The following is a 24584-nucleotide window of genomic DNA, read 5'->3' as shown; positions in this document are numbered from 1 at the left end:
TTCTTCGGCCTCTTCTATGGCTGCTACTCTTCTCGTGGCATGCCTTTCCTTAGACCACCCCCGACTGTTGGTGGCGAACTCCTCGATCACCGCCATGGCATCCTCTCCTGTCTTTCTTAGAAATCCTCCATTTGCCCCTGAATCAAGCATAGCACATATTTTCTCGTTAAATCTATTATAGAGGATTCCAACCTGATGGTCTATGGAAAAACCATGGTTTGGGCACTTTCGAAGAAGAGCTTTGAAACGAGCAAATGCCTCATAGAGGGGCTCGTCATGGCCTTGTGTGAACTGAAAGATCTCACTTTTGAGCTTCAAAATAGTGCCTGGCGGGTAGTATTTGTCGAGGAAGGTAGCTACGATGTCCTTCCATGTGGAGACCTTTTCTGGTGGCATACACTCAAACCACTCTTTAGCAGAATCAATCAATGAGAATGGAAAAAGTCTTACCCGTATGGCATCGTCGTCGACACCATTTAATTTCAGAGTGTTTGCGATTTCCACGAATTTGGAGAGATGGCGGTTAGCATCTTCAGTCGCCCTACCTGCAAAAGGAGTTTGCTCGACCCTTTGGATAAGGGGCATGCGTAACTCAAAATTGTTAGCATCAATACGAGGGCCGTTAGGAAAAGTGATCATATTCCCATGATTGAACATGTTCATCACAGGTAATGTTTCTCTGTTTTTCTTTTCCATGGCTTCTCGGGCTGATCTCTCCGCATCTCTCTCATCCATCAGCAACTTCACCATCTCCTGCAGCTTCTCAATATCTGTTCGGTCACCCATTGTTCCTGATCCTTTTTCACTTCTTATTATTCTACGAGTTCTTTCAAGTTCTAAATCAAGTGGCTCTAAGATGTACTTCCCAGAACGCGTTCGCATACAAAACCTGCAAGACTCGAAAACAAAAACAAATTAAACTAAAAAAAATTAAAACAGAAAGCAATAAAAATCCAAAGTAGTAAAATTATCCGTTTGAAGATATCACTCCAAAGTGAATTGTCTTCCCCGGCAACGGCGCCAAAAACTTGATGCACTTTTTATTTGCACTATAAATACCTGCAAGTATACAGAGTAGGTATAGTATAGCAAAAGGTTAGTACCGGGTATCGAACACGGGGAAGATGTACACAAAGTGTCTATCTTCTACTAGAACTCAATTACTATCTGGAGAAACAAGAATTTTTTGTAACTTTTTGAAAACAGTAAACAACTAAATGCAAGTAAATCACGGAGAGAAAAGTATAGAGATAAGGGGAATTCCAGGGATGTGCTTTCACTTTTATGGTTATACAAATTCCAAACTACAATACCCTAGCACAGTTAATACTTTGAAAGGACGAGTCACCTAGCTTATGCTCATGCGATACAAACGTTGATTACTAACATTAGGGTTGTCAATCCTAACACGTAACTCCAAAAAGCTCCTAAGACCCTTGAAAAGTCCTCACTCTCAATTAACAGTGCCGTTTTAAAGGAAGCTAACTGTAGTGTCTACTAAGTGGATCTAACTCGCTAGAACTCTGTCACAGTTATGAAGCAAGTTGTATTGAATCATACATAATTATGTCACTCAATTATGAAGCATCATGATTAACTTAGGGAAGAAACAAAGTAAAAACAAAACGGATATTAAATAGAAAACGGAATTGTATAACCAAAGTTGCTACTAACACATCCCTAGAATCCTATGAGTTTAGTTACACATGACTGAATAAACTAAAAACATAGATTGAAGGGAAAGCAATCTGAACATAAAACTAAAGAAAATAACACCCGTAGGTTGAATCCTTGTCGTTCTTGATGTTCTTGAAATCCTTCTTCAACTCCTTGCACAATTGAAGTACTCTAGCTTTTGATCTCTATGAATGTGTTCTTGCTGTGTGAAAAAAACTCTTTTTGATGAAGCTTGAGGTCCTATTTATAGGGGAAGATTATTCCTCATCATAGAAGGAAAAGATCTTCAAAATTTGGTAAATCTTGGAGCAAATCTAGGGCTGGTCGGATTCACCGCCTTTCTCCGGCGGGCCGCCGCACCTTGGCCGGCTGTCGCCGCGTTGGAGTCCAGAGACTCTGACCCTTCGGTGGCGGACCGCCACATGTCCTCCGGCGGTCGCCGGGCGAGACTCTTCTCCTAGCGTAAATTTTCGAGGCGGGCCGCCACATAGCTCTGCCCGCCGGGCGCCGGCGGTCGCCGTACAACTTCGCGGCGGTCGCTGGTCGCCGTCTGACTCCAGATTTCCAGACTATGCGTTTTTACTCCCCTTTTTGGCTCAAATATGCACATTTCTCACAAAACACGTCAAAATACCAAAATGTATAGAATATGCAAATAATGGACATGTAGAGTGATTTTGGTAACAAAAACGGACCAAATAATGGCCTTAAAACAGTGCAAAATCCGGGCGTATCAACGTACCATCCACAGCGGTCCGTTGAACTGCAGTTAGCGACCATTGAAGCGTGTCAGACGCGAGATTTTCACATAAGGTATGTTTCTTCTTTCCTTCTTTCGTTTTTTTTCTTTCTAACCCCAGCATCCACTTCATCCCTCTCTTTAAATTTTATTTATCCACATTATTCACACACCCACACTCCAAATTCACATCACTTAATTAATAATTTGTTGGTGAATTTGTGAGTTGGATTTATTGGAATTGATCATTGTTGCGTGTGCTTGAATTAGCTCATTTTTGTTCATTGATAACGCTCGGATTTTGCACTGGTTTAAGGTCATTATTTGGTCCGTTTTTTATGTCAAAGTCACTCTACACGTCCATTATATGCATATTTTGTCTATTTTGGTATTTTGACGAGTTTTGTGAGAAATGTGCATAATTGAGCCGAAAAAGGGAGCCAAAACGCAAAGTCTGGAAATCTGGAGTCAGACGGCGACCGTCGGCCCCTGGCGGGCAGAGCAGTGCAGCGGTCCGCCTCGGAAAATTACACTTGGAAGAGACGTCTCGCCCGGCAACCGCTGGAAGTCGTGCGGTGGTCCGCCGCCGAAGGAATAGAGTCTCAGGACTCCAACGCGGCGACCGTCGGCCAAGGTGCGGCGGCCCGCCGGAGAAAGGCGGCGAATCCGAAATGCCCTAGATTTGCTCCAAGATTTACCATATGTTGAAGATCTTTTCCTTCTACAACAAGGATTGGCTTTCCCCTATAAATAAGACCTCAAGCTTCATCAAAAAGAGAGCGCTTCTACTTGCAAAATAATTCACAGAGATCAAAAGCTAGAGTACTTCAATTGTGCAAGGAGTTGGAGAAGGATTTCAAGAACATCAAGAACGACATGGATTCAACCTACGGGTTTTATTTGCTTTAGTTTTATGTTCAAATTGTCTTCCCTTCAATCTATGTGTTTAGCTTATTCCATTATGTGTAACTAAACTCATAGGATTATAGGGATGTGTTAGTAACGACTTTGGTTATACAATTCCAATTTTCTATTTAATATCCATTTTGATTTTACTTTGTTTCTTCCCTAAGTAATTCTGATGCTGCATGATTGAGTGACACAATCTTGCATGATTTAATATAGTTTGCTTTATAACTGTGAGAGAGTTCTAGCGAGTTAGATTCACTTAGTAGACACTACAGTTAGTTTCCCTTAAAACTTCACTGTTAATTGAGAGTGAGGACTTTTCAAGGGTCTTAGGAGCTTTATGGAGTTACGTGTTAGGATTGACAACCATAATTTTTAATCAACGTTTGCATCGCATGAGCATAAGCTAGGCGACTCGTCCTATCAAAGTAATAATTGTGCTAGGGTATTGTAGTTTGGAATTTGTATAACCATAACTGTGAACGCACATCCCTGGGATTCCCTTATCTCTATCGATTGTCTCCGTGTTTTATTCGCATTTAGTTGTTAATTGTTTTTAATTATTTTCGGTTTTCAAAAAGTATTCAAAACCTTTTGTTCTTCCAGATAGTAATTGAGTTCTAGTAGAGGATAGACACTTTGTGTTTGCCTTCCCCGTGTTCGATATCCCGGTACTGACCTTTAGCTATACTATATATACTCTTTATACTTGCAGGTTTATTTAGTGCTAATAAAAAGTGCATCATTGATGAAATTTGAATACCCCGTTGATATGATTGTTGATACGCATAGTTCATGTTCATAGCATTGTGAAGCTATTTTATCTTGCATGACTTGAGTATATTTTTTAGCCCAAATTGTTTTGCATGCTTTTGGTCTTTTGTTGAAAATTCTTACAAATTATTGGGGGATAAAGATCATGATGGGGGATGATTTTTGAATCAAGGTAGATTACTTGATCTTGCATGTGATTATTTTTACACCTTGATTTGGTTTAAGTTTGGGGGATTGCCAAATATTGTGTTGTACTCCCTCTGTTCCACAAAAGATGTCACACTTTCCTTTTTAGTTTGTCCCACAAAAGATGTCACATTTCCCTTTTTGGAAAAAGTTCTCTCTCACATGAATATAAAAATTATATTTTCTCTCTCCATTTAACACACAAAACAAAACCTCCTAAAATCTCGTGTCGTCCCACAAGTGTGACATCTTTTGTGGGATGGAGGGAGTATCCAACTACAATTTTCTCCATTCTATGCTCACATTGTGAATTTGTAGGTACAAACGCATCCCTAAGGAATTCCCACGATGGGGGATAACTCCTGAGCTTCAAAGAATGTCAAGCTAAAGACGAAAAATAAGCGCTTGTTGGGAGGCAACCCGACCATTTACTTCCATTTTTTAAAGTACTTTTTGGTTTGGTTTAGTTTTCATGCCTTTGAAATTATTTCGCAGGTTCTGACCTTCTGGGGCGACCGCCGCAGACGTGCGGCGGGCCTGCTATCTGGAAACTTTCTGCCCCATTTGCGGCGAATGCCGCCCAAATTGCAGAATCCAGCGCTATTTTTCGAGTTTCTTGATTTTTCGCCCCGTCTAACCTTTATGCAAAAATTTTCAAGCTATGTTTTCTTTTCAGTAGTTTACTTACGTCCCTACCGACTCTACAAACTTATTTTACACTTTGTTGTAAATAAGTTTGGGGGGATGAAGTGGTGGACCGTGAGTTTAGGTTTTTGTTTTTGTCTTAGTTTAAGTTTTTGTTTTAAAAACCTGGTGAATCCATGTCATTAACTTAACATGAAAAACTTAGAAACACGCATGCTTAGGGACACATTAGACAGAGTTGTCAATGATATTTAATTTCATCCATGTCTAAGTATGGCTTGACGTTTTGATTTGATGGTTTGGTGAAAAGGTGCGTAATTAGTGAATTGCTTGTTCGCCTTCATTCATGCCTATACCTTGTGAGATTTGAGCCATATATTCTTTCTTGTGTAATTTATCTGCATTCATGTATATGTTTCTAGAACTTGCTCCTAGTCTGCCTAAGTTTACATAGTGTTTAAGTTGATAAGGGAAGATGTTAGGCCATCTTTTCATAAGCTACTTTTATATCCAAAATTTTCGACCCTCTCGAATTTTTCCCTTTGGAGCCAATTTTGAGCCTTTAAGCCTATTCTTTGGAAACCAAATAAAAGGGGACAATTCCTTGGGTTAGTTAGCTTTTGTTATTTTTTGTAAAGGAAGTAGAGAGATAAGGAGGAAAGTATAAAAGTAGTGTGCTTAAATGTAGAGAAAGTACAAGTTGTGAAATAGAAAAATTCAAAATATGTGCTTGATCTTAGAAAGGATGCCTATGAAAAAAAAAAAGAGAAAAGAAAAAAAAAAAAGAAAGGTTGTGAAGAAAATAGAAAAGAAAAAAAAATCAAAGGAATTTGGGAAGTGAGAAGAAATATAAACAAAGTCTAAGTATACTGAGATTTGAATTGTTGGCTGGGTGCTAAGTTTGATGTAGTTTAAAATTGATCACTTTTGCTGTGATTGGGTTTAGTCACTTTTTAGCCAAATATTCCTCACCTACCAAAAAGCCTACATTACAATAAAAAATAAAGACCTTTCGGACTTTTGATGCTTAATCACATCTAGTAGAGGAGGGATTAGACTTTGAGCAAGCCTATGGTAAACTATGCATGATGCATGATTTGAGTGCTATACACTTTACCTTATACACTTTGAGAGTGAAGAACACTTCCCATCTTTGGAAGTTTGCCACATGTGAGTGCATGAATTCAAGGTGTTCCACGAGTTAGTAATGAAAGTGCACTAGTAAGCCTTGCTTGATTTGATTGTGTTAATTCATGCTTAATCTATTCTTTCAGCTTTGAGGCAATTACAATGTCTAGTCCTTGTGCATTCCATGCGTCTATTCTTGTGTTTTTATTGTTTTGTTTGAGGACAAACAAAAATGTAAGTCTGGGAGAGTTGATACGCTAGGATTTTGCACTGTTTTAAAACCATTATTTGGACCGTTTTTAATGTCAAAGTTGCATTACATGTCCTTTATTTGCATACTTTATCTATTTTGGTATTTTTACGTGTTTTGTGAGAAATGTGCATATTTGATCCTAAAAAAGGAGTCAAAACGCGAAATCTGAAAATCTGGAGCTTCAGGTGGCGTCCGGCGACCGCCGCAACACTTCCGGCGACCACCGGAGCTCACAGACCGCCGGGGAGTGCGTGGCGATCGCCACAAAAGAGTCAGAAGCTTCTGATTAATGCGCAGCGGCCGCCGCCACAGAAATGCATCGCACGACAGCTGTGTTCAAACTCAATTTTTCGATGATCGTGAAGTCCGATCAGGGCGTTCTACATGTCATTCTCTTCTTCTTTAAAAGGGCTTCGAGTTGGTACCAAGATCACCTCAATCGGAGTTCTGTGGAGAGTGTTATGGCCGTTCTACCAAAGTCGCGTAAAGCTGTCAAATGCAGTCTAGGCGGAAATTCAAAGAAGGAAAGAAGACATTACCGTCTGAAGCCAAATCTTTTCCTTCTACTATGGGGAACGAAAATTCCATCTTCCCTATTGCTTGGAGGAGACTTTTTACCAAATTTAAATCTTTCTCAAGCCTATATATACCCCATAACCTAATTCATAGAATTCACCCATGCATAGCCACCAAAAGGGGAGCCTCTAAGGCTCCTCCCTCTCTACTCCTTAACCTAATTCTTCCATCATTCTTGGAGATTGAATCAAGGCAAGAGGAGAATGAAGACTTCAAGATTCAACCTTGAGTTTTGTTTGTTTATTTCATGTCTTGTACTTTAATTATTGTTTTAGTACATCTGTCTATGGATTGCTAAATAATAGAATTTTGAGGTTTGATAGTATTTGACTTTTATGTAGTTCTTTTTATGTTTAATGTTCAGAACTCTTTTCCACTTGATTTTTCTTGAACTTTTGTTCGACTAATTGGTCGTTACCTTGATTATTGTCAATCTTTGATCGGTGATAGGTTTGATTGGTTTATCTTATATGTTCATACAATAATTGTGACATGAGTATTGATGCATGATAGGGAGAAATCGTGGTAAAACTTGAGTCGGATGAACGTAGAACTAATTAGAATAACTAAAGAGTTAGTGAAATCATTATCCTTGAAATTCCTCTATTTTCCTGATTCTATCTTATTTGTTTTATGCTTTTACTTTATTTATTTTTGTTTATTTTCAAATCCAAAACTCTTGTTTTTCTAGATAGTATTTGACGCTTAGTATATGATAGCCAGTTGCAATTATATTCCCCGTGTTCGATATCCCGGTACTGACCTTTAGCTATACTAGATCTACTTTGTATACTTGCAGGTATTTATAGTGCTAAAATATAGTGCATCAAAGTGAAGAGAGAATAAACTAAGAGAGAGTAAAGTAAGTGAGATGAATATGTGGACTTTTACTAAGAGCATCCACAGTGCTGTGGATATCCCCATGGACTAGCACTAGGACATCCAAAAACACCTCTTGCCACATCATAAGGACATCATAAGGACATCCCACTGCACAATAGTGGACAAGCACTAGGACATCCCAACAAACAAATTCTCAAATACGAAATTATATTTCAACACAAATACGGGGGAAACGCAACCATTTTATATAAATTAAAAAAATATATACATAATAAAAAAATTACATTAATAAAAAAAATTTCATGAAAAAAAAAACCATCTTATAGCTTCGACACCCGTGGCCCGCCCTCTCACACCTCGTCGTTCCCTTGGCCAGTCCCAGCGGCATCGGAGTCCCCAGAGGCTCCACCTGTGCCGAGGGGTGGGAGGCCAAAATCGCAAGCATACAGTTGTCAAACTCCACTTTTGTATGGCATCCAAAATGTTCTGTTGTTGCTGCATGCGCGCGAGTTGGGTGAGCTCGGGGCTTGGCTGGACACTAGGAGTTGCCGATTGGACCTCCTGGGACCCGTCAGTGCCTCCCCTAGACATCCGCATGCCGTCTTTTGCCCAACCGGGAGACGGCGGCGGGAAAACCAGGGAGGGGTCGGAGCCTCTACGGCATTGTCGGAGAGGTCGTGGGAACCGGCGCTGCTACTATACTCCCCGGAGATGTTGACCCTCTGCCGCTTCGGCCAGCCAGCTTCAACACCCGCACGAAACATGGCGGATCCCATCAGCACCAGATACGCGTCCCAGTATTTGCACGCATCGTGCTTCCCAGTCTCGGGGAACTGCTGCATCGACAAGGTCTTCACATCCTCCATCATTTGGCCGCTGGATATCATGTGGGTGTTGTTCTCGTAGAAGCCGACAAATCGGGCGACCGCGGTCTTAATCCTATCTCATTGCTTCCGGCACTCCTCAGAAGAGTGAATCTTTCCCTCCGTCGGCTTAAACTCACAGTAAGCTTCGGCGATGCGTGTCCACATTTTGTCGATTCTCTGATTGGTCGCCAATATTGGATCATTGCAAACATTGACCCACGCCATGCATTCCGCCTCAGACCAAATAGTCCTCTGTTCCTCTTCCTCCCCATCGTCCCCCTCCCCCGCCCCTGACGGATCACCTACCACCCCCTTGCCTTTGCCGCGGCCCCTGTCCTTGCCCCTTCCCCGACGTCCTACCGCCGGTGGACTCTGAGTGGGAAGCACCATAATCGGGGATAAACCCAACTCCTCTAATGAGAAAGTCTCAGCAGAAGTGAACTGAGACTCTAGTGTACAGGTCTGAGATGCACCTGTCAAAAAATCAATTGTAGGGTGGTAAACATTGTCCCTAGGTGATTCGGGGACCCCCACTCTACTACCCCCGCGGCGGCAGGCTGCCCTTGCATCATCCCGCTCATACCCGCCATTTGGGGCATCAACAGCGGCATCATCTAGGGGCATCACCCCGCTCGTCCCCGTCATGGCGCTCGCCATTTTGGGCATCATCCCTGCCATCCCGGCCCACGGGTACATATTGTAGTACCCGGGCATCATCCCTTGCATTTGGGGCATCATCTCCACCATTTGGGGATGTATGCCGGCCATCCCAGAGGCGTTCCCGCCCATTCCAACTCCAACGGTGAACGTTGGAGTTTGGGATTCACTCGTGACTGGAGAGTCATTGTCGTGCTCCATTTATCTTGAACAAAAAGTAGAGAGACAGAGAGAATCTCGTAAAAACAAGTGGTGCAAATAAAAATGAAGTGCAATTAGCCATATATATAGAGTATTGCAAAAAAGGATCGAAAATACACAGACGTTCATGCGCTCGTCCGTCGGGGACCCACAGTGGTGGAAGAGCGCGAGGACGAGCGTGAAAAACGACGGACGGGCGCTCGTCCGTGAGCCACTCGCCGCACCTAATGGTTGACGAGCGCGACGGACGAGCGGCTTGCCGGTCGCTCGTCCACCGTTGTTGATTCTCTAAAAAGGTAAATGACTCCACTATTATGGAACGTACCAAAATGGCAAAATGTCTCCATTATTATGGAACAGAGAGAGTATTACACTCTCTCCGTCCCATAAGAATAAGCACTTTCTAATTTTGGAAACTTTTTTCTCTCTAATGAGGTAAGACTCATCCTCCATTAACAATATTTTAATTTTTTTCTCTCTACATCTCTCTTACTTTACCAATTTTACATTAAAACTCATGTCAAACCCAAAGTACATATTCTTTTGGGACGGAGGGTGCAAATCATAAATCATAGTCAAAACAATGAGACACATTATTTATAAGTGCTTGGAAAACCCTAGAAATTTAAAAGAAAATAGAAAAAAATATAGAAGATTAAAAAGAAACCCAAAAAACATCAAATTGTCTTTATCACCCCCTAACAATGTTAGATGGCCAAAATCCATCATTCATTATCGCGACAAAGAAGGTAAGAAATATGAGTGAGCAATGAAGAAGCTAATAGCATTCTGAAGGGAGCGAATCACGACTCCAATGGCCAATTCTTCGAGTGACCACATAGGTGGGAACGTCTATGTTGAGCCCGTTGGAGCTGTCCGACTTAGACAAAAGGCACCTAAAGACCCTAAATGCAAGGTGAAGGTGAATTCAGCGGCCACAAGTTGAGATCTTTTAAAATACTACTCCATCCGTCCCTAATAATTTGTCACCCTTTGAGCAGACACGGGTTTTTAGAAAGTAGGTTGAAAAAATTAATTGTATGTGGGACCTACATTTATATATTAGTTTTATAATAAAATGTGAGTGACAATGAGTTAGTGGAATTTAGGGTACACTAAAAAAAATGATAAACGTGGAAGGTGACAAATTTTTAGGGACGAATGAAAATTGAAATAAGTTACAAATTTTTAGAGATAGGTGGAGTACATCCAAACCCAAGGAGTGTAGTTGAGTGACATGAAACTTGTCCATCCTTACCCTAATTGATCACTATCGATCACTGCCTTTGGATATGGAGCAACTTTAAATCCTTAGGTCAGTTGTCTCACCCTTCGATATGGCTACAAATCAGCACGGGAAATAATCACTGAGCCCGCCGGTGAACACCGTTAATCTAATAACAAAAAAAATATATGACGTTTAAATAAGATTATTTAATTTATTAAAATGGAAAGAAGTGCTTTACCAAAAAAAAATGGAAAGAAGTGACTAAAAACACTTGTACGATTAATTTGGAGGTTGAATAAGCTGAATAATGATCTGATTCATTTAAATCTATTTCCTTTACCTAGTTGAGAGGAAACAAAATTCGATTTAATTTGTGATTCCGAGCCCGCGTTTCAATTACTGAATTTTATTTCCCAGCAAGAATTATTGACTGTAACCCTTTCTCGTCTCCACCTTCAGAAAATCTGTATCTGAGGAAAAAGGGAAGAGCCGAAGAGGAAATGGGCATCATAAAGAGCGGCTTCTCATTCATTGTGGGGACAGCATGCGGAGTTTACATTGCCCAGAATTACAACGTTCCTAATGTTCGTAAGCTTTTCAACACAGGCCTTGTGATCGCCAAGCACATCGAGGAGAATTACCGCAAGCCCAAGAAGCGCGACGATGATGAATAGAGTAAAGTTGGTATTTTCAATGTGAGGTTTTCGGATGCCCACTAACTGTTTGTAGTATTGCCTATTAGTTTTATACACACATTTTAGATATCCTTATGCAATTAAAGGGTTCATTTTGATCTTTTTTAGAATAAGGCTTGGAAATTTTTGCGGCTTTGAGATTATAAAGATTCTGGTGGTTACTGTTTTACATGTTCACTATTGAGGCTCAATCAATTCAATTGTGAAGGGAATTTCTGGTTGATTGCATCTAAATGGTTGAATGGAATCTGGGATGCAATGCCTGGCTGTTTCTCTTTGCTGTTTGGCGATCTAACATTTGTAATTTGGTGCTCTTTGACTGCAAACTGTTTAGTGGAGTTCCTTATAAATCAAAGTTGTTTCTCTGATTTGTCATCCCTTTAGCTGCTATCTGTTTGCTGGTGCTGCTTTTTAATGCATAGGGGGGAAATGTAAGGATTAATAATCAGATAGCTTTTGCATCGGTTGTTTGTCATTGTGTTTCAGCATTTTGCTGTTGGTGATTAATATCTAGATTACAAAGATACTCTAAGAAGGTACAGATATTAATGCTTTCCACTGAGGAATGGAATTATTTTGGCTCGTATATTATCCATTTGAGATCTTGTCGATCCCGTGTCGTTGAGGGAGATGTCATAATCTTATCAGCCAACACTATAATTTTTGTCCTTAAAATTAGCCTGTCGTTGCTTCTAGTATTAATAATCACCGAACTAAAAGCTTATGTTATATCTCTGTCACCTTGAATGTTATTGAGGTATGTAAGCAATCAATCTACAGTATCTGGAATTCATCCTAAACTGATGCACATGCTCAGGGGACTGAAAAGATATACTCTTGAGTCGGATAAGCATGACCACAAAAACATCCCCCCCCCCCCCCCCCCCTTTCTTTCTTATCTTATTTGTTGAGGTCTAGATGAGAAAATAGAATCTGATGACTGAAGATAACATGACATGGAAATGCATTAGCTAATGACTGAAGAATTTTCTAATATTAAGGGGAGTTGGACTTTAACAAAAAAAAAAGGTGTACCTTGACGACATAGGTTAACTAGTGGAACCATCACCTTGTATTTGTATTTTGCTTCATATCCTTATGGAACTTAATCAGATACAAAAAAAAGAAGCAACTAACAGTTAGTCCATTGTTCGACTGTTAGTTTGCCTCTGGTAGAAACATGTTATAGTTTCAGTCTTGGGGAAATTTATCAATTGATGGTGTGGAAATGGATTTTTAGGCTTAAGTAAACTGTCTTTGTACTATATTTCTTTCCTTTCGCCACGTATCTGTGGATACATCTACTCTTTAGTAACTACTGCTAGTAAATATATTTCTGGAAGGATGTTGATTTTAAAAGCTTTAGAACATTGCTGTCGAGTTTTGGTTGGAAATTATTAGTAATTTAGATGAACGAAAATTGAAAATGCTTTTGAATTACTAGTCATATGATATGAGATTATACATTATCCTTGGATTCAGATTCTGAGAATGAAAATAGACATGCACTCCTTTAAATTCTTGTTACATATATGTTTTACATGCTTTTGGCCTGTAAGTGAGTCAAAGCATGGTTAGTGGAGTAATTGGTGCTTATAATTTATAGTATGATTTGGTTCATCCTCTTGAAATTCATTCATTGCTTTGGAATTTTACAATTTATTGCCTCATCTACTAATTGGTCTGCTGTGTTTATGAACTGAGACTCTTAATTCCTTTGAACTCTTTGTTTGTTTTACATCAGTTTACACCTCTCAAGTAATCTCCTATTTCAGATTTAGTTGGCTTTGTCTTAACATATTTTCACTTGCATTTAGATCTGCTATTCATGGCATTTGAAGAATTTCATTTTGCTGTTGTAAATTGGTGGTGTTTACTTTACCATTTTAGACAGTGATGGGAAGATAGAAATGACAGATTTAATTTTCAGTTTTAGAACTCATCCAAGCATCCCCAAAGCTAAGCAGCATGTTATGCATTATAGATATTGATATAATTATGTTAAATTTTCAGTGAATGTTGAGACAAAAGTCCGGAGAAGATCTACTTGTAGTTCAACACTCGAACACAGCAGATCTTTCAATTATTGATTAATCGATAAAGGGAAAATCAGAGGTCTATGGGCAGGGAAATTAGGATTGAAAATAGGGGGTATTTTTGGTTTGATCTAGATATTTTTATATTTTCAACTTCTTTTAATTTTGATTTTAAACTAACCCAATATTTATGCTATCTAATTTTCTTGATTTTCATATACTTACTTTCTTATCTTAATTTTCATAACTTTTCAATTTTTATCAGAAATTTTATTTTACTTGAAGTTGTTAAATAAACACATTTAGAATGATAGTACAATACCAATTTTTGTTAAACACATTTAGAATGATAGTACAATACAAGTTTTTGTTAAATGAAAAATAAAGACACATTTATCATTTTTGATTGTACATGAAGAATAGGGCACATTTAAAAAAAAAGGTTTTCTGACAACTTCTCTCTTACTTCATATTCTACTAATACTATTTCTCTTTTACTTTTTTTAACGTATGAAAAAATGTGTTGACTTTTAATAAAAAGAAAAAATAACTTTATTACTATAGAACGAAGGGAGTATAAAGTATATAATCAATCCAATAGTCATCGTTTTCAATAATATAATCATCCTCATCCTCAGAGGCTTGGGGTATCTATAGGAGGGCGGGCCAGCCATAGACAATGGTGGGCGCCGTTGTTGGGGTGGTTGATTTTCCGTGAGAGGGGATAAGAGTTAGGGTTTATATTTGGATTATTTTATTTTAATCTCTTTTTAATTCGAATATGAGTCGAGTTATATGAGTAAATGGGCCGGGCTATGTGACTAAATGGACTGGGCCATGGGTAAATGGGCTAAAAAGTTAAAATTTACTGCTATGGCTGTCACTACAAAAAAATCTATAAAACCGGCGTGGTGATGATATTTTCATTGCAAACAACCACGGCATAGTCTATGTATGTCTTGATATGTTTTTAATTGTATCACCTAGATACTTCTCCAAATATGTAAAATTATTTTTAAAATTTATTTTTTATATTTTACTTTCATTCATCATAATGAGTAGATTATTAGTATGTATGGTTGTGATGAATTGTTAATCAATTACTAATTTAAAATTAAAATCAATTCTTAGTTATTAGATTAAGAAATTTAGTGGTTGAAATAATACCAAGTGTATTATATTTTAAATTTAAATATTATTAAATAAATAAACTAAAAGGTATTAATGTTAATTCTTATATATAGTAGTTAAAACTAACCACTTTTTCTCTCTTTAAAATCATGTTAATGTAACTCTCTCGATTTATATTATTTTTTGGTAAAAATATATCAAATCAAAGGTAATTTTATAAGGATTCTAACGGGATCTCAATTACATATGTTCCAATGATAATCGGATGTGAAGATATAACTTCTATTTCAATTTTCGTATATGTTGATAAGCAGATTTTATATCAATAAATGCATTGAGAAATTTCAATATAATGCATGTACAATATGAAAAAAAAACTGTGTTGATATTTGGAATACAATATGTTGATATAAAAATTTGTAAAAATTGTTAATTATAACAAATTGACTATTTTAGCCTTTTGTTAATCTCATCCACTCATTTTAAGATATAATGATATAGAATTAGTCTTAGTCCTGGACTGGAACATTTTGTCCTTTAATAATAGAAAAAAAATGTTTATGAAATTAAAAAATTATGTCCTTGACCTCCGGTTTCCTGTGGTCATGGGAGGCCACGGCGATCTGGACATCCTCCCGCAGAAGAGGTAGAATGTTTACAACTTCGATAACCGCCGGCAAAGTCTGCCTCGTTTGTCGGCCTGCAATGGGGGGACGAGGTCGCCGACGACCGATCGTCCAGATCGAGCCATTGTGGATGCTCTAATTTTGGTTTTTGTAAGTATTTTAATCCTCTTTTGTTAACAGCTCTACACCCACGCCTCTAGATGGAGACTAATACTAATTCATTGTTTTGTTTACTAATTCCTCTGACTACCTTATCTTTGGAAATACTAATAATAATTAGTGGTAGATAACCTAACAGCTAATTACTTCACTTTTAATTGCTAAAGTTGGTTATTGGTTGCTGTAACATGCATTCACCATCAGGCCAATAGAGTATGGACGAAATCTATGCTGCTTAATCCCTTTCTTTAATCCATTACTTAAATCCATTTGCTGTCTAATCTCACAGGCGTGCTTATACATAAATAAATGCTTTATTTTATTCTGAATGAAATGCTTTGCATTTATATCAGACTCTTCTTTGTAATGAATTATACTACTTGTGACACAAATCAAGACTACAGCAACACAGCTTGATTCGTGTATGATCAAGATGGGTTATTCGGGAAAGCAAGCTCTTCTATTTGCTGCAAATCTCTCTCTCCCTACTGTATGTATATATCTCTCTATCTCTCAAGTCTTTCATACTACAATGTACCTTCCTATATTACTCTTCTTCTTGCAGTTCCAGGTTATAGCTGTTGATGCCAATCTGGGGTGTGCTCACTGCCGAAGCAGAGTGACGCAGATTATTTCAAAGATGGCAGGTTAGCAACGATCTCATTGTGTGCAGCAACGCTAGCACGCATTAAGCTTCATTAACATCATGTGTTACATTGTGAGCCTTCTTGTGCAGGATCCAAGAAATTTACAATTGACGTCTGCATAAAACAAGTCATTGTCCAGGGAGAAGTGCAATTCGTTCACAAAACCAAAACAGCCAGTGAAGATAATATTGGACAGAAGAAACTGAAAAATTATTCACTCGCGAGCTGTGTGAAAAGGTTCTTGGTCCAATCATTTGGGCTCGTTCGAACAATGAGCCGTTGCTGGTGGGGAGAAAGATTAGAGTAGGCAACTACAGCATTTGCATATCATAGTCCTCTTTCACCTACCATAATTCTTATCATTCCAACTCAAAACCATATTATTTTTAGCCTTTCAACTTCGTGCTGGTTTTGAGATGTGTCTGGGAGAACTAAGGTTCTTAACGTTTTATTATGAAACTACAATATAAAAATAAGACTTACATTCCAAATTTTTTTCACTTACTGTTCTTTACCTTTCTTAAAATTTATTTTTGAGGTTAATGTGAGAAACGTAACAAGGGATTTAACATGCTCCCTTCCTCCCATCTAAGTTGAGCATTTTCTATAACAACACAAGCTAACATTGTTGAATCAATGTTGGGATTTGAAATCTGATCATCTCGTTCAAGCTAACAATGAAATTAATAACACAAGCTAACATTGTTGAATCAATGTTGGGATTTGAAATCTGATCATCTCGTTCAAGCTAACAATGAAATGATATTACCTTCTTGGTATTTTATTTTTCTTAGGAATTACCATTCTATTCCCCATGGGAATAGTCATTCCTTCCATTTAACTATTGAATGACCATTCCATTTCATTCTTTTTTCTTCTTATTTAGGATTTTAACAAATTACAAATTACAAAATATATTAATATTATATTTAAATTTAATACTCCCTCCGTCCCCCATTAAGAGTCACACTTCATTTTTACCATAAATGGTAAGTAGGTCCCACATTCCACTAACTCACTTCACACACATTTTATTATAAAACCAATATAAAAAGGTGGGTCCCATATTCCACTAACTTTTTCAACCAACTTTTCTTTACATTTCTTAAAACCCGTGCCCGGTCAAACTGTAACTCCTAATCGGGGACGGAGGGAGTATCACTCAATTTTTTTAATTTTTTTAATTTTTAAAATTTTTAATAAAGCTAAAATTTTACAATTATTATTAAATTCACACACATTAAATTTAATAATAAAGCTAAAATTTTACAATTATTATCAAATTCACACACATTGCATACACTACACACATTGCATATATACACTTCATAGACTATATGCACACTTTACACACGCTACATAATTTCATTCCATTTGTATTCCTTATATTCACCAAACACAAGAATGGAATGGAATCACCATTCCATTCTCATCCTCATTTCATTCTCATCTACATTTCATTCTCTCCTTATTGTATTCCATCATAAAGGCCCGTAGAGTTCCATGTCAACTCACCATGTAATTTCACAGTTGAAACTAATATCTGCGACGCGGCCGCTGTCCTCTCACTTGAGGCCCGAAAACATACAAATACAGAGAATCACATAGGCCAGGGAAAGCATTATAGATGACTTTAAGCCACCTCCAACACAGATCAAGAACATACTCCTTGATAGCGGCAAGAAAACAGAAGCTTAAGTAAAGAAGAGTACTCTTAATCCACTCTTCTGCAGCATCTAAAGCCTTACTTCTCATCATCCACAGACCCACCCTTACCACCAATATTGTGATCAAAGATATTAAAGCCCTGTTAGAGGATTTTGTCAACATGCAATATCCAAGATTATTGAATGTTAGTGTTCCAACAATGCATAATTTCCGGTATCCAACCACTTTCATGAATATGAGCAAGGATGCAACAATTACAAATGTGTAATGTCAAGCAGTAGATGAATACCTTATGTGTGATAGAATCAACGTCGTAAAGTACAAGAAGGCCAAGCATGTGAGTAGAACGACGATGCCAATCTTCAACAAATGCCATGAAATTGATTATATCAGATATGGATGATAATAATAATGCTTAGAATGGAGTTCACATTGCATTATTGCAAGCTTATAAGTAACTCTTTTAAGGAATCAAGGTGGAAGTGAGATTCAATCTCCATATAGTGATTAGTTAACTGAACCTTCAAACTGCAATGCAAGGAGTTACTTGCTGGGCAGTTTCTTGATCATGGAGTGGTGGAGAATAAGTAAGGGAAGGACAATGGCTAAGTAGTGATCAGTTACTACTTAGTAGCTATTACATAGAAAGACAACAAATGCAACTTCTAATCATTCACATTATATTCAATAAATTATTGTCTTCCAGTCTTTCTTGATAGGTTTATATATAATCCTTTAGGTTAGATGAGGGGATTTCATTGAAAAATACTGTGTATTAAACAGCAATTGTTGGCCGAAGCTTTCCTTATAGGAAAGAGAACTTTCCTCGAAAAAGAAAAATACTATGTATTAAACAAGGTGCAATATATTTCTTTTCGAGAGCACTTCTGTCACCTGCTTTCAACTCCTTATCAGCATTGTAAATGAATATACAATCTGTAGAATAAACAAATCAATGAAGAAATAGTGATAGAAAAGTAAGCAACCTCAAAATCTGATGGTTTCTGATGCATTGCGTTCACCACTGATAATTTCTCATCTCCGGCCATATCTTCTCGTTTTGTGAACTACAACCCAAGAAAGATTTCAAATGATATATGAATTGTACAATCATCTAAAGAACGGGCGTGTGATAATTCATCTCATTTTCTTTTGAAATAGCAAACATCTACAACTCCAATTAGGATGCAAGAGATCAAGGTTATGCGCAGTTAACCATGGATAAATACAATGACTTATTTTTACAGAAATGCTTATTTAGTGAACAAGTCAATTTACTGCATAAGTACACAGAAAATTTGGTATGCATAAATAAGAGAAAACCTCAAAATTTGATGGCATCTGATCCATAGCGTACGCCACTGAGAGTTTATAATCTTCGATATCTTTTCGTTCTGTGAACTACAGCCCAAGAAAGATTTCAAAGGATATATAAATGTACAATCATCTAAAGAAGAGGCATGTGATAATCCACCTCATTTTCTTTTGAAATAGCAAAACATTTAGAACTCCAATTAGGATGCAAGAGAATTTACTGCATAAGATTGTTACAGAATTGCTTACTCCTATTTTGTGAACACATCAACTTACTGCATAATTTAAGAACTAACAGATACTCCCTCCGTCCACGATTAATAGTCCCATTTCTAAATGGCGCGGGTTTTAAGAAGTGTTAAGAAAAGTGGGTGGAAAAAAGTTAGTGGAATAGGGGTCCCACTTGTATATATTAGTTTTAAATGATATGTGAGAGGAATGAGTTAGTGGAATGTGAGGTCTCTTTACCATTTATGGTAATTATAAACCGGGACTCTTATTCGTGGACGGACCAAAATGGAAAAACGGGACTCTTATTCGTGGACGGAGGGAGTATAAGACAACCCCAGACGGGAAAGTTAGCAGAAATTCTTTGCGGAATTCCTTACTCCCATTACCCTTGCTATATAAGAACCTTGGCTTAAATATTCTCAGTGGGCGCTGGATATCTCAACGAATCCAAAGTAAAACAGGAACATTCTAGACACAGGATAGTTTTCTCAATAATATATGATTACCAGGCTTTGGATGCTTTCTACAGTGTAACTCTTGCTTGCTCTCAGACTTTTTATAATAACATTATCCGCATGTTGCATGTTAAAGAGAGCCTCCACTTGACCGTGTACAGTTACTAGTGCAAAGAAAGAAAGAAAAAATAATCAGAAAGATCGAAGTATCAAGACATGACTTCACGAAAAAGATGCAGTAATAAAACTAGAAATCATATAACAGTTGAATAAAATGTAAGCACAGATTTTTCATTTCTGTGTTCCCAAAACAACTTGATGCTAGTGATTATCTTCCACCAACACATCTTATCAACTAGCATATTTGCTTCAGACATGGTGAAACATCCTTACAGAACCCTAAGCCCATTAATATCCATACAAAAACTAGATACTGTTCACCTTAGCCACCAAAATAAACACTCCAGGTATCCTGCAAATCCGAATTCAACCTTTTCTCCTACAGCTCTCTTTTTTTTATGAATTGACTTAACAGCTTTATTAGTGCAACAAATTTTCCAGAGTCTTCTTTCCTCTGAAAAGAGTTAACACCTCCCAACTATTTAGTTTAATCTCCTTAATTCCTTAAGTACATATCTCAGGCAAAGATGTTGTCTCAAAGCCTCAGGACTCTAAGTAACTTAAGTGGTAGATTTCAAAGTGTAGGATTTTATACACGGAAAGACATCTTTGGTTAACCTAGCAAAGATAATGAAAGAGAGATACAAATTTATTAATATGGTATTGTAGAAACCAACACCCTTTCACGGGGGGTTGTCATGATTTCTACAGAGGGATTAGAAGAATTAGCTATGCCTACTAAGAGGATTGGTGACTTCTTTTGGTCATTGTGACTAAACCTTCGATTCCTATGGAGAATCATTTTGCCACCGAAGGTGATCTTGCTTGATCAACTATGCAGTAAGAAATACTCCACCTGTCCCATTGAAGATGACTCACTTTCCTTTTTGGTTTTTCCTAACCAAGATGACCCATTACCACAAATGGAAACACCTTTATCTCTACTTTATTCCCTCTCTCTTACTTTACTCTCTCCACTTAACACACAAAATAAAGTTGCATAAAATCCCGTGCCGCCCAAGGAAGGGGTCATCTTCCTTGGGACGGATCAAAGTCAAGATACGAATGTAACTAGCCTGTATCTTAAGCCTCTACCCTACAGCCACATGTTCTGCATTTTATTTCCCACTACGGAGGATTGTACATTTGTACATGAAAATAACATTTCCATTAATAAGTAAAATCCAAAAGCATCCGTGGGTAATATTAGCCTCCATTCTATCATCTGCTTATAAATCGAATTAATAAGATTAAGTTGGACCCTTCTTTTCTTTCTTGAGACTCTAAGTCTAAGATAATGTTGAGATAAGGTATTGTTAAGGTTTTGGCAAAACTAAGCTCTAAACAACTTAAAAGTTCCTCAAATTCAAGTTATTTTTTTCATAATCTTACAAGCAAACAATCATGTTATGAACTACTTAACAAAAGTAACTTTACTATGGTTTGTCATTTACCATCATATACCCTTCAATTTCATCTCTTCAATTTCCTCTCTCTATCTATAATTTTTCTCACTCTAAACTCACAATTCTCTCCCCCAAGCACTTCAATAACTTTAAGCTCTTCAAGCATTGTATAATATTTTGGAGCATAACGGCTACCTATAAGCTTAGCCAAAAAAACCACCTAAGTAGGATCATAGAAATTTACAAAAATATTGATGAAGTATGCTTAGAATATTGATAGTAAAGAAATTTAGACTTAAGCACCATCTACATCACAATGCGATCTAGGCATCAGAATTCCATAAATAGGACTACCGCTGAACTTCAGGCGATCTGTGGTCTTAACCTGAAATCAATCACAGAAAATAAAACGACTGATAAAAGCTGAAATTAATGATATAATCTGAACAATACAGAGGAAAATGACTTTCCTTAAAAGCAACAATCAATTCGGGGGAGTCATTCCATATTCGAAATGTAGAATAAGCTCTCCGATCCCCCCTCCGCTCAACTAAGCAAATTAAAATTACACAAATGAAAGCAACAGATTGACGGAGAAATCGGTCAATAGGTAGCTGAGGACTGAATTAGCAGAAAACAAAAGGCAAAGGAGGAAAAACTGACAGCGAAAAACGAGCTTCTTGCGAGGTTGGACGCGTAGAAGCGGCATTTGGAGATATGATGGGCGTAAGGTTAAACAGCGGTGAAACCCTATCCCTTTTGGGGGATTTCAGAGGAATTGAGGTAGAAATTGGGGAAAATATCAAAGACATTGAAGAATATTGAGAGAAAAGGACCTAATAGTTTTTCTAATTCGAATACAGAGTTGAAGACTGAAGACGTATGAATTTGAAAATAGAAAAGTCAAAAGTGTGGAAAATGCAGGTGGTGGGAGGGAAGGGCAATTGCAGAGGAGACGGAGAAGAGTGAGTCGTCTTTGATCAAGTTTTCAATTTCTCAGATACTCCCACCTAGGGATGTCAATCGGGCCGGCCCATCGGGTTTCGGGCCAACCCTACTCGGGTTGCGGGTCAATCGGGTGCGGACTTGCCGGGTTGTGATTTCTTTCGGGTTATAAAAGTTCGGCCCTAACCCTAAAAGCTCGGGTTTCGGGCTAGCCCGGCGGGTTAATCGGGTTGCTACCGATAAGGCTAAGGCTTGAACAATCCAATAAATTATGATGAAAATTAGATATATTTATAAAATATAAAATATTTAATTATGATAAATTTAATATATATGCTTAAACTCAATCATAAAATACTAATATTTGTGATATTTCGTGAAATTTTAATACATGTTAAAAATTGTAATATTCTTTTAGTGAGATTAATTTATATAACAATTATTATATTAATAAAAATTCAATATATAATTTATATATTTACCATAAAATTGAAAGTTATCTTTTTTTAGTTATCTATGTCATAAAATTAGTCAACGAAGTGTCGAATTAGGAGTAAAAAAATGAAAAATATAAATTTTACCGGGTTATCGGGCCAGCCCATCGGGTTTTCGGGTCTGGCCCTAATGGGTTGCGGGTTAATCGGGTGCGGGCTTATCGGGTTTTATTTTTATCGGGCTAGAAATTTCCGACCCTAACCCTACAAATTTAGCGGGCTATTCGGGCCAGCCCACGAGTTGCGGGCTACATTGACATCCCTACTCCCACCAATAAAACAGTAACATAAAAAGAGATATCTACGGCTGAGAGTATTAGAGCATTCATAATGGCAATAGGCCAGACATAGGCTAGCCACTCTCTCTTCCTATCACGTTATCAGCACTAAAAATTCACCTACCACATCATCATTTTAATCAAAAATAGGCTAGCCTAAGACCAGCAACAGACTAGCCGCAATAAAAATAATTAAAAAATAACTATATTTACGGAATTAAATTTACAAGACATGTACGGGAAAAATTCATTCATTTCATTTAAATAAAAAAAAGTACATAATTAAAAAAAAATCGGGCTTCCACACACGAGCCCCGCCTCTCTCTACTCCTCATCGCCGTCGCCGCCGTCCTCGCCGCCGCCACCCTGGACCTCCACATCGGTGGCATTTGAGCCCGCATCTGTGCCCTCGCGGCATCCAAATCGACCCGCATGCTCTCGAGCATCGAGTGAAGAAACCTCTTCTCCGTGGGGTCAGTAGCGGCCCTCCAATCTTGGAAGACCGTGTACATCTGCTCCCGCGTTTTTTGACGCGAGAAGAAGGTGTACGCGAGTAGGGGGGCGGGGGCTGTCGACTGAACCTCCTGGGCCGATAGGGGATCCCCTCGCTGCCCGTTGCGCCCGCTTTTGGCCAACCGGGCGAGTGCTGGTTGCAAACGATGGAGGGGTCGGAAACTCCTTAGCATCCGGGGGAGGTCGTGGGAACCGTCGCTGCTGCCACTGTATTCGCCGGAATAGTTTAGCTTCTGCTTCTTAGGCCACCCAGCGTCAACCCCCGCCCGGAACTTCTCGGAGTCCTTCAGCACCAGATAACAGTTCCAGAAGGTGAACTCCTTATAAACCCCCGGCTTGGGGAACTGGCTCTCCGCTATCCTCCGGCAGTCCTCCTCAGTCTGTCCACTACGCATCATGCGGAGGGCGTTGGCATACAACCCCGAAAATCGGCCGACCGCGACCCTGATGCGTTCCCACCCCTTCCGGCTCTCCTCCCCGCTCTAGTCCTTTCCGTGCGGGCAGTACCTCTTGTAGGCTGCTCTAATCTTAGCCAGCATGTTGACGATCCGCTGGTTGTTCGCAACTAGCGGATCGTCGCAAACCGACAGCCACGCCTTGGCCAGAGCGACGTACTCCTCTTCCGTCCACTTCCTCCGTGTGGGGGTGTCGTCAACAGCCGGCTGCGACGACTGGCCGACCACCTTGCTCTTCCTCTTGCTCTTCTTCTTCGGCGCGGCCCGACTACCCCACCTACTCCCCAGCCGGAACGGCAATGTCCGCCTCCCCGATATCGATCCCCAGTGAACTGCGTTTCCACTGGGGTCGACGTGTGAGACGAAGCCGTCAAAAAATCAAGAGTGGGACGATAGACCGTGTCCTTCCCCTCCGGTGACCCCTGCATCCCGGGCTGCATCCCTCCCTGCCATACCGGCATCATCCCCATCATCTGTTGTAGCATATGCTGCGGCATCTGGGGCCTACCTCCCCACCCCGGCGTTGCTTGCCCCCCCCCCCCCCCGCATCCCCTTATGCGCGCCCGCCATCAACCCCATCAACTGTTGCCAAGGACTGTTGTACCCTTGGCCCATCTAGCCGCCCATCTGCCCCCATCCAGACCCCACGGGTATCGTGGGAGTCTGAGATCCGCTCGTCGCCGGATTGAACTCGTTAAAACAAGTGGTGCAAATGAAAATGAAACTAAA

The 24584-nt window shown here is 38.9% G+C and overlaps 2 protein-coding genes, 1 long non-coding RNA gene and 1 other non-coding gene across 6 annotated transcripts; 3 read left to right on the top strand and 1 right to left on the bottom strand.

The window, feature by feature from the left end:
* The first annotated feature begins 208 nt into the window (after positions 1-208).
* Positions 209-315, top strand: LOC148924284 (small nucleolar RNA R71). Its single transcript, XR_016131888.1, has one exon. It is a non-coding gene; the product is annotated as a small nucleolar RNA R71 (small nucleolar RNA).
* Positions 316-10982: 10667 nt separating this feature from the next.
* LOC148924283 (uncharacterized) lies at positions 10983-11598 on the top strand. The gene has a single exon (XM_089058657.1). The coding sequence runs from the start codon at positions 11183-11185 to the stop codon at positions 11354-11356; it is 174 nt and encodes a 57-aa protein (XP_088914783.1). The 5' UTR covers positions 10983-11182; the 3' UTR covers positions 11357-11598.
* Positions 11599-15082: 3484 nt separating this feature from the next.
* On the top strand, positions 15083-16476 carry LOC148924282 (uncharacterized). The gene is made up of 4 exons (XR_016130822.1): positions 15083-15320; positions 15683-15819; positions 15895-15976; positions 16066-16476. It is a non-coding gene; the product is annotated as an uncharacterized LOC148924282 (long non-coding RNA).
* Positions 16477-17216: 740 nt separating this feature from the next.
* Positions 17217-22137, bottom strand: LOC148924281 (vesicle-associated protein 1-3-like). Of its 3 annotated transcripts, none has more exons than XM_089059421.1 (8): positions 21834-22136; positions 21643-21720; positions 21474-21557; positions 19696-19808; positions 18968-19045; positions 18631-18711; positions 17934-18004; positions 17217-17804 (listed from the first exon to the last, which is right to left on the bottom strand). In XM_089059421.1, the coding sequence occupies exons 1-8, from the start codon at positions 21877-21879 to the stop codon at positions 17513-17515; spliced, it is 843 nt and encodes a 280-aa protein (XP_088915547.1). In that variant the 5' UTR covers positions 21880-22136; the 3' UTR covers positions 17217-17512. The 3 variants fall into 3 exon arrangements, with proteins under 3 accessions (XP_088915547.1, XP_088915548.1, XP_088915549.1); XM_089059422.1 differs by having other exon boundaries at positions 17217-17783; positions 21834-22135; XM_089059423.1 differs by lacking the exon at positions 18968-19045 and having other exon boundaries at positions 21834-22137.
* Positions 22138-24584: the final 2447 nt, after the last annotated feature.

The sequence above is a fragment of the Salvia hispanica genome, chromosome 5 (genome assembly GCF_029641045.1).
Source record: "Salvia hispanica isolate PSC_SH4W2 chromosome 5, Shi_PSC_v1, whole genome shotgun sequence".
In the NCBI taxonomy this organism is placed as follows: Eukaryota; Viridiplantae; Streptophyta; class Magnoliopsida; order Lamiales; family Lamiaceae; genus Salvia; species Salvia hispanica.
Note: the sequence above shows the minus strand (reverse complement) of the source record. Positions and strands in the feature narration are given on the sequence as shown.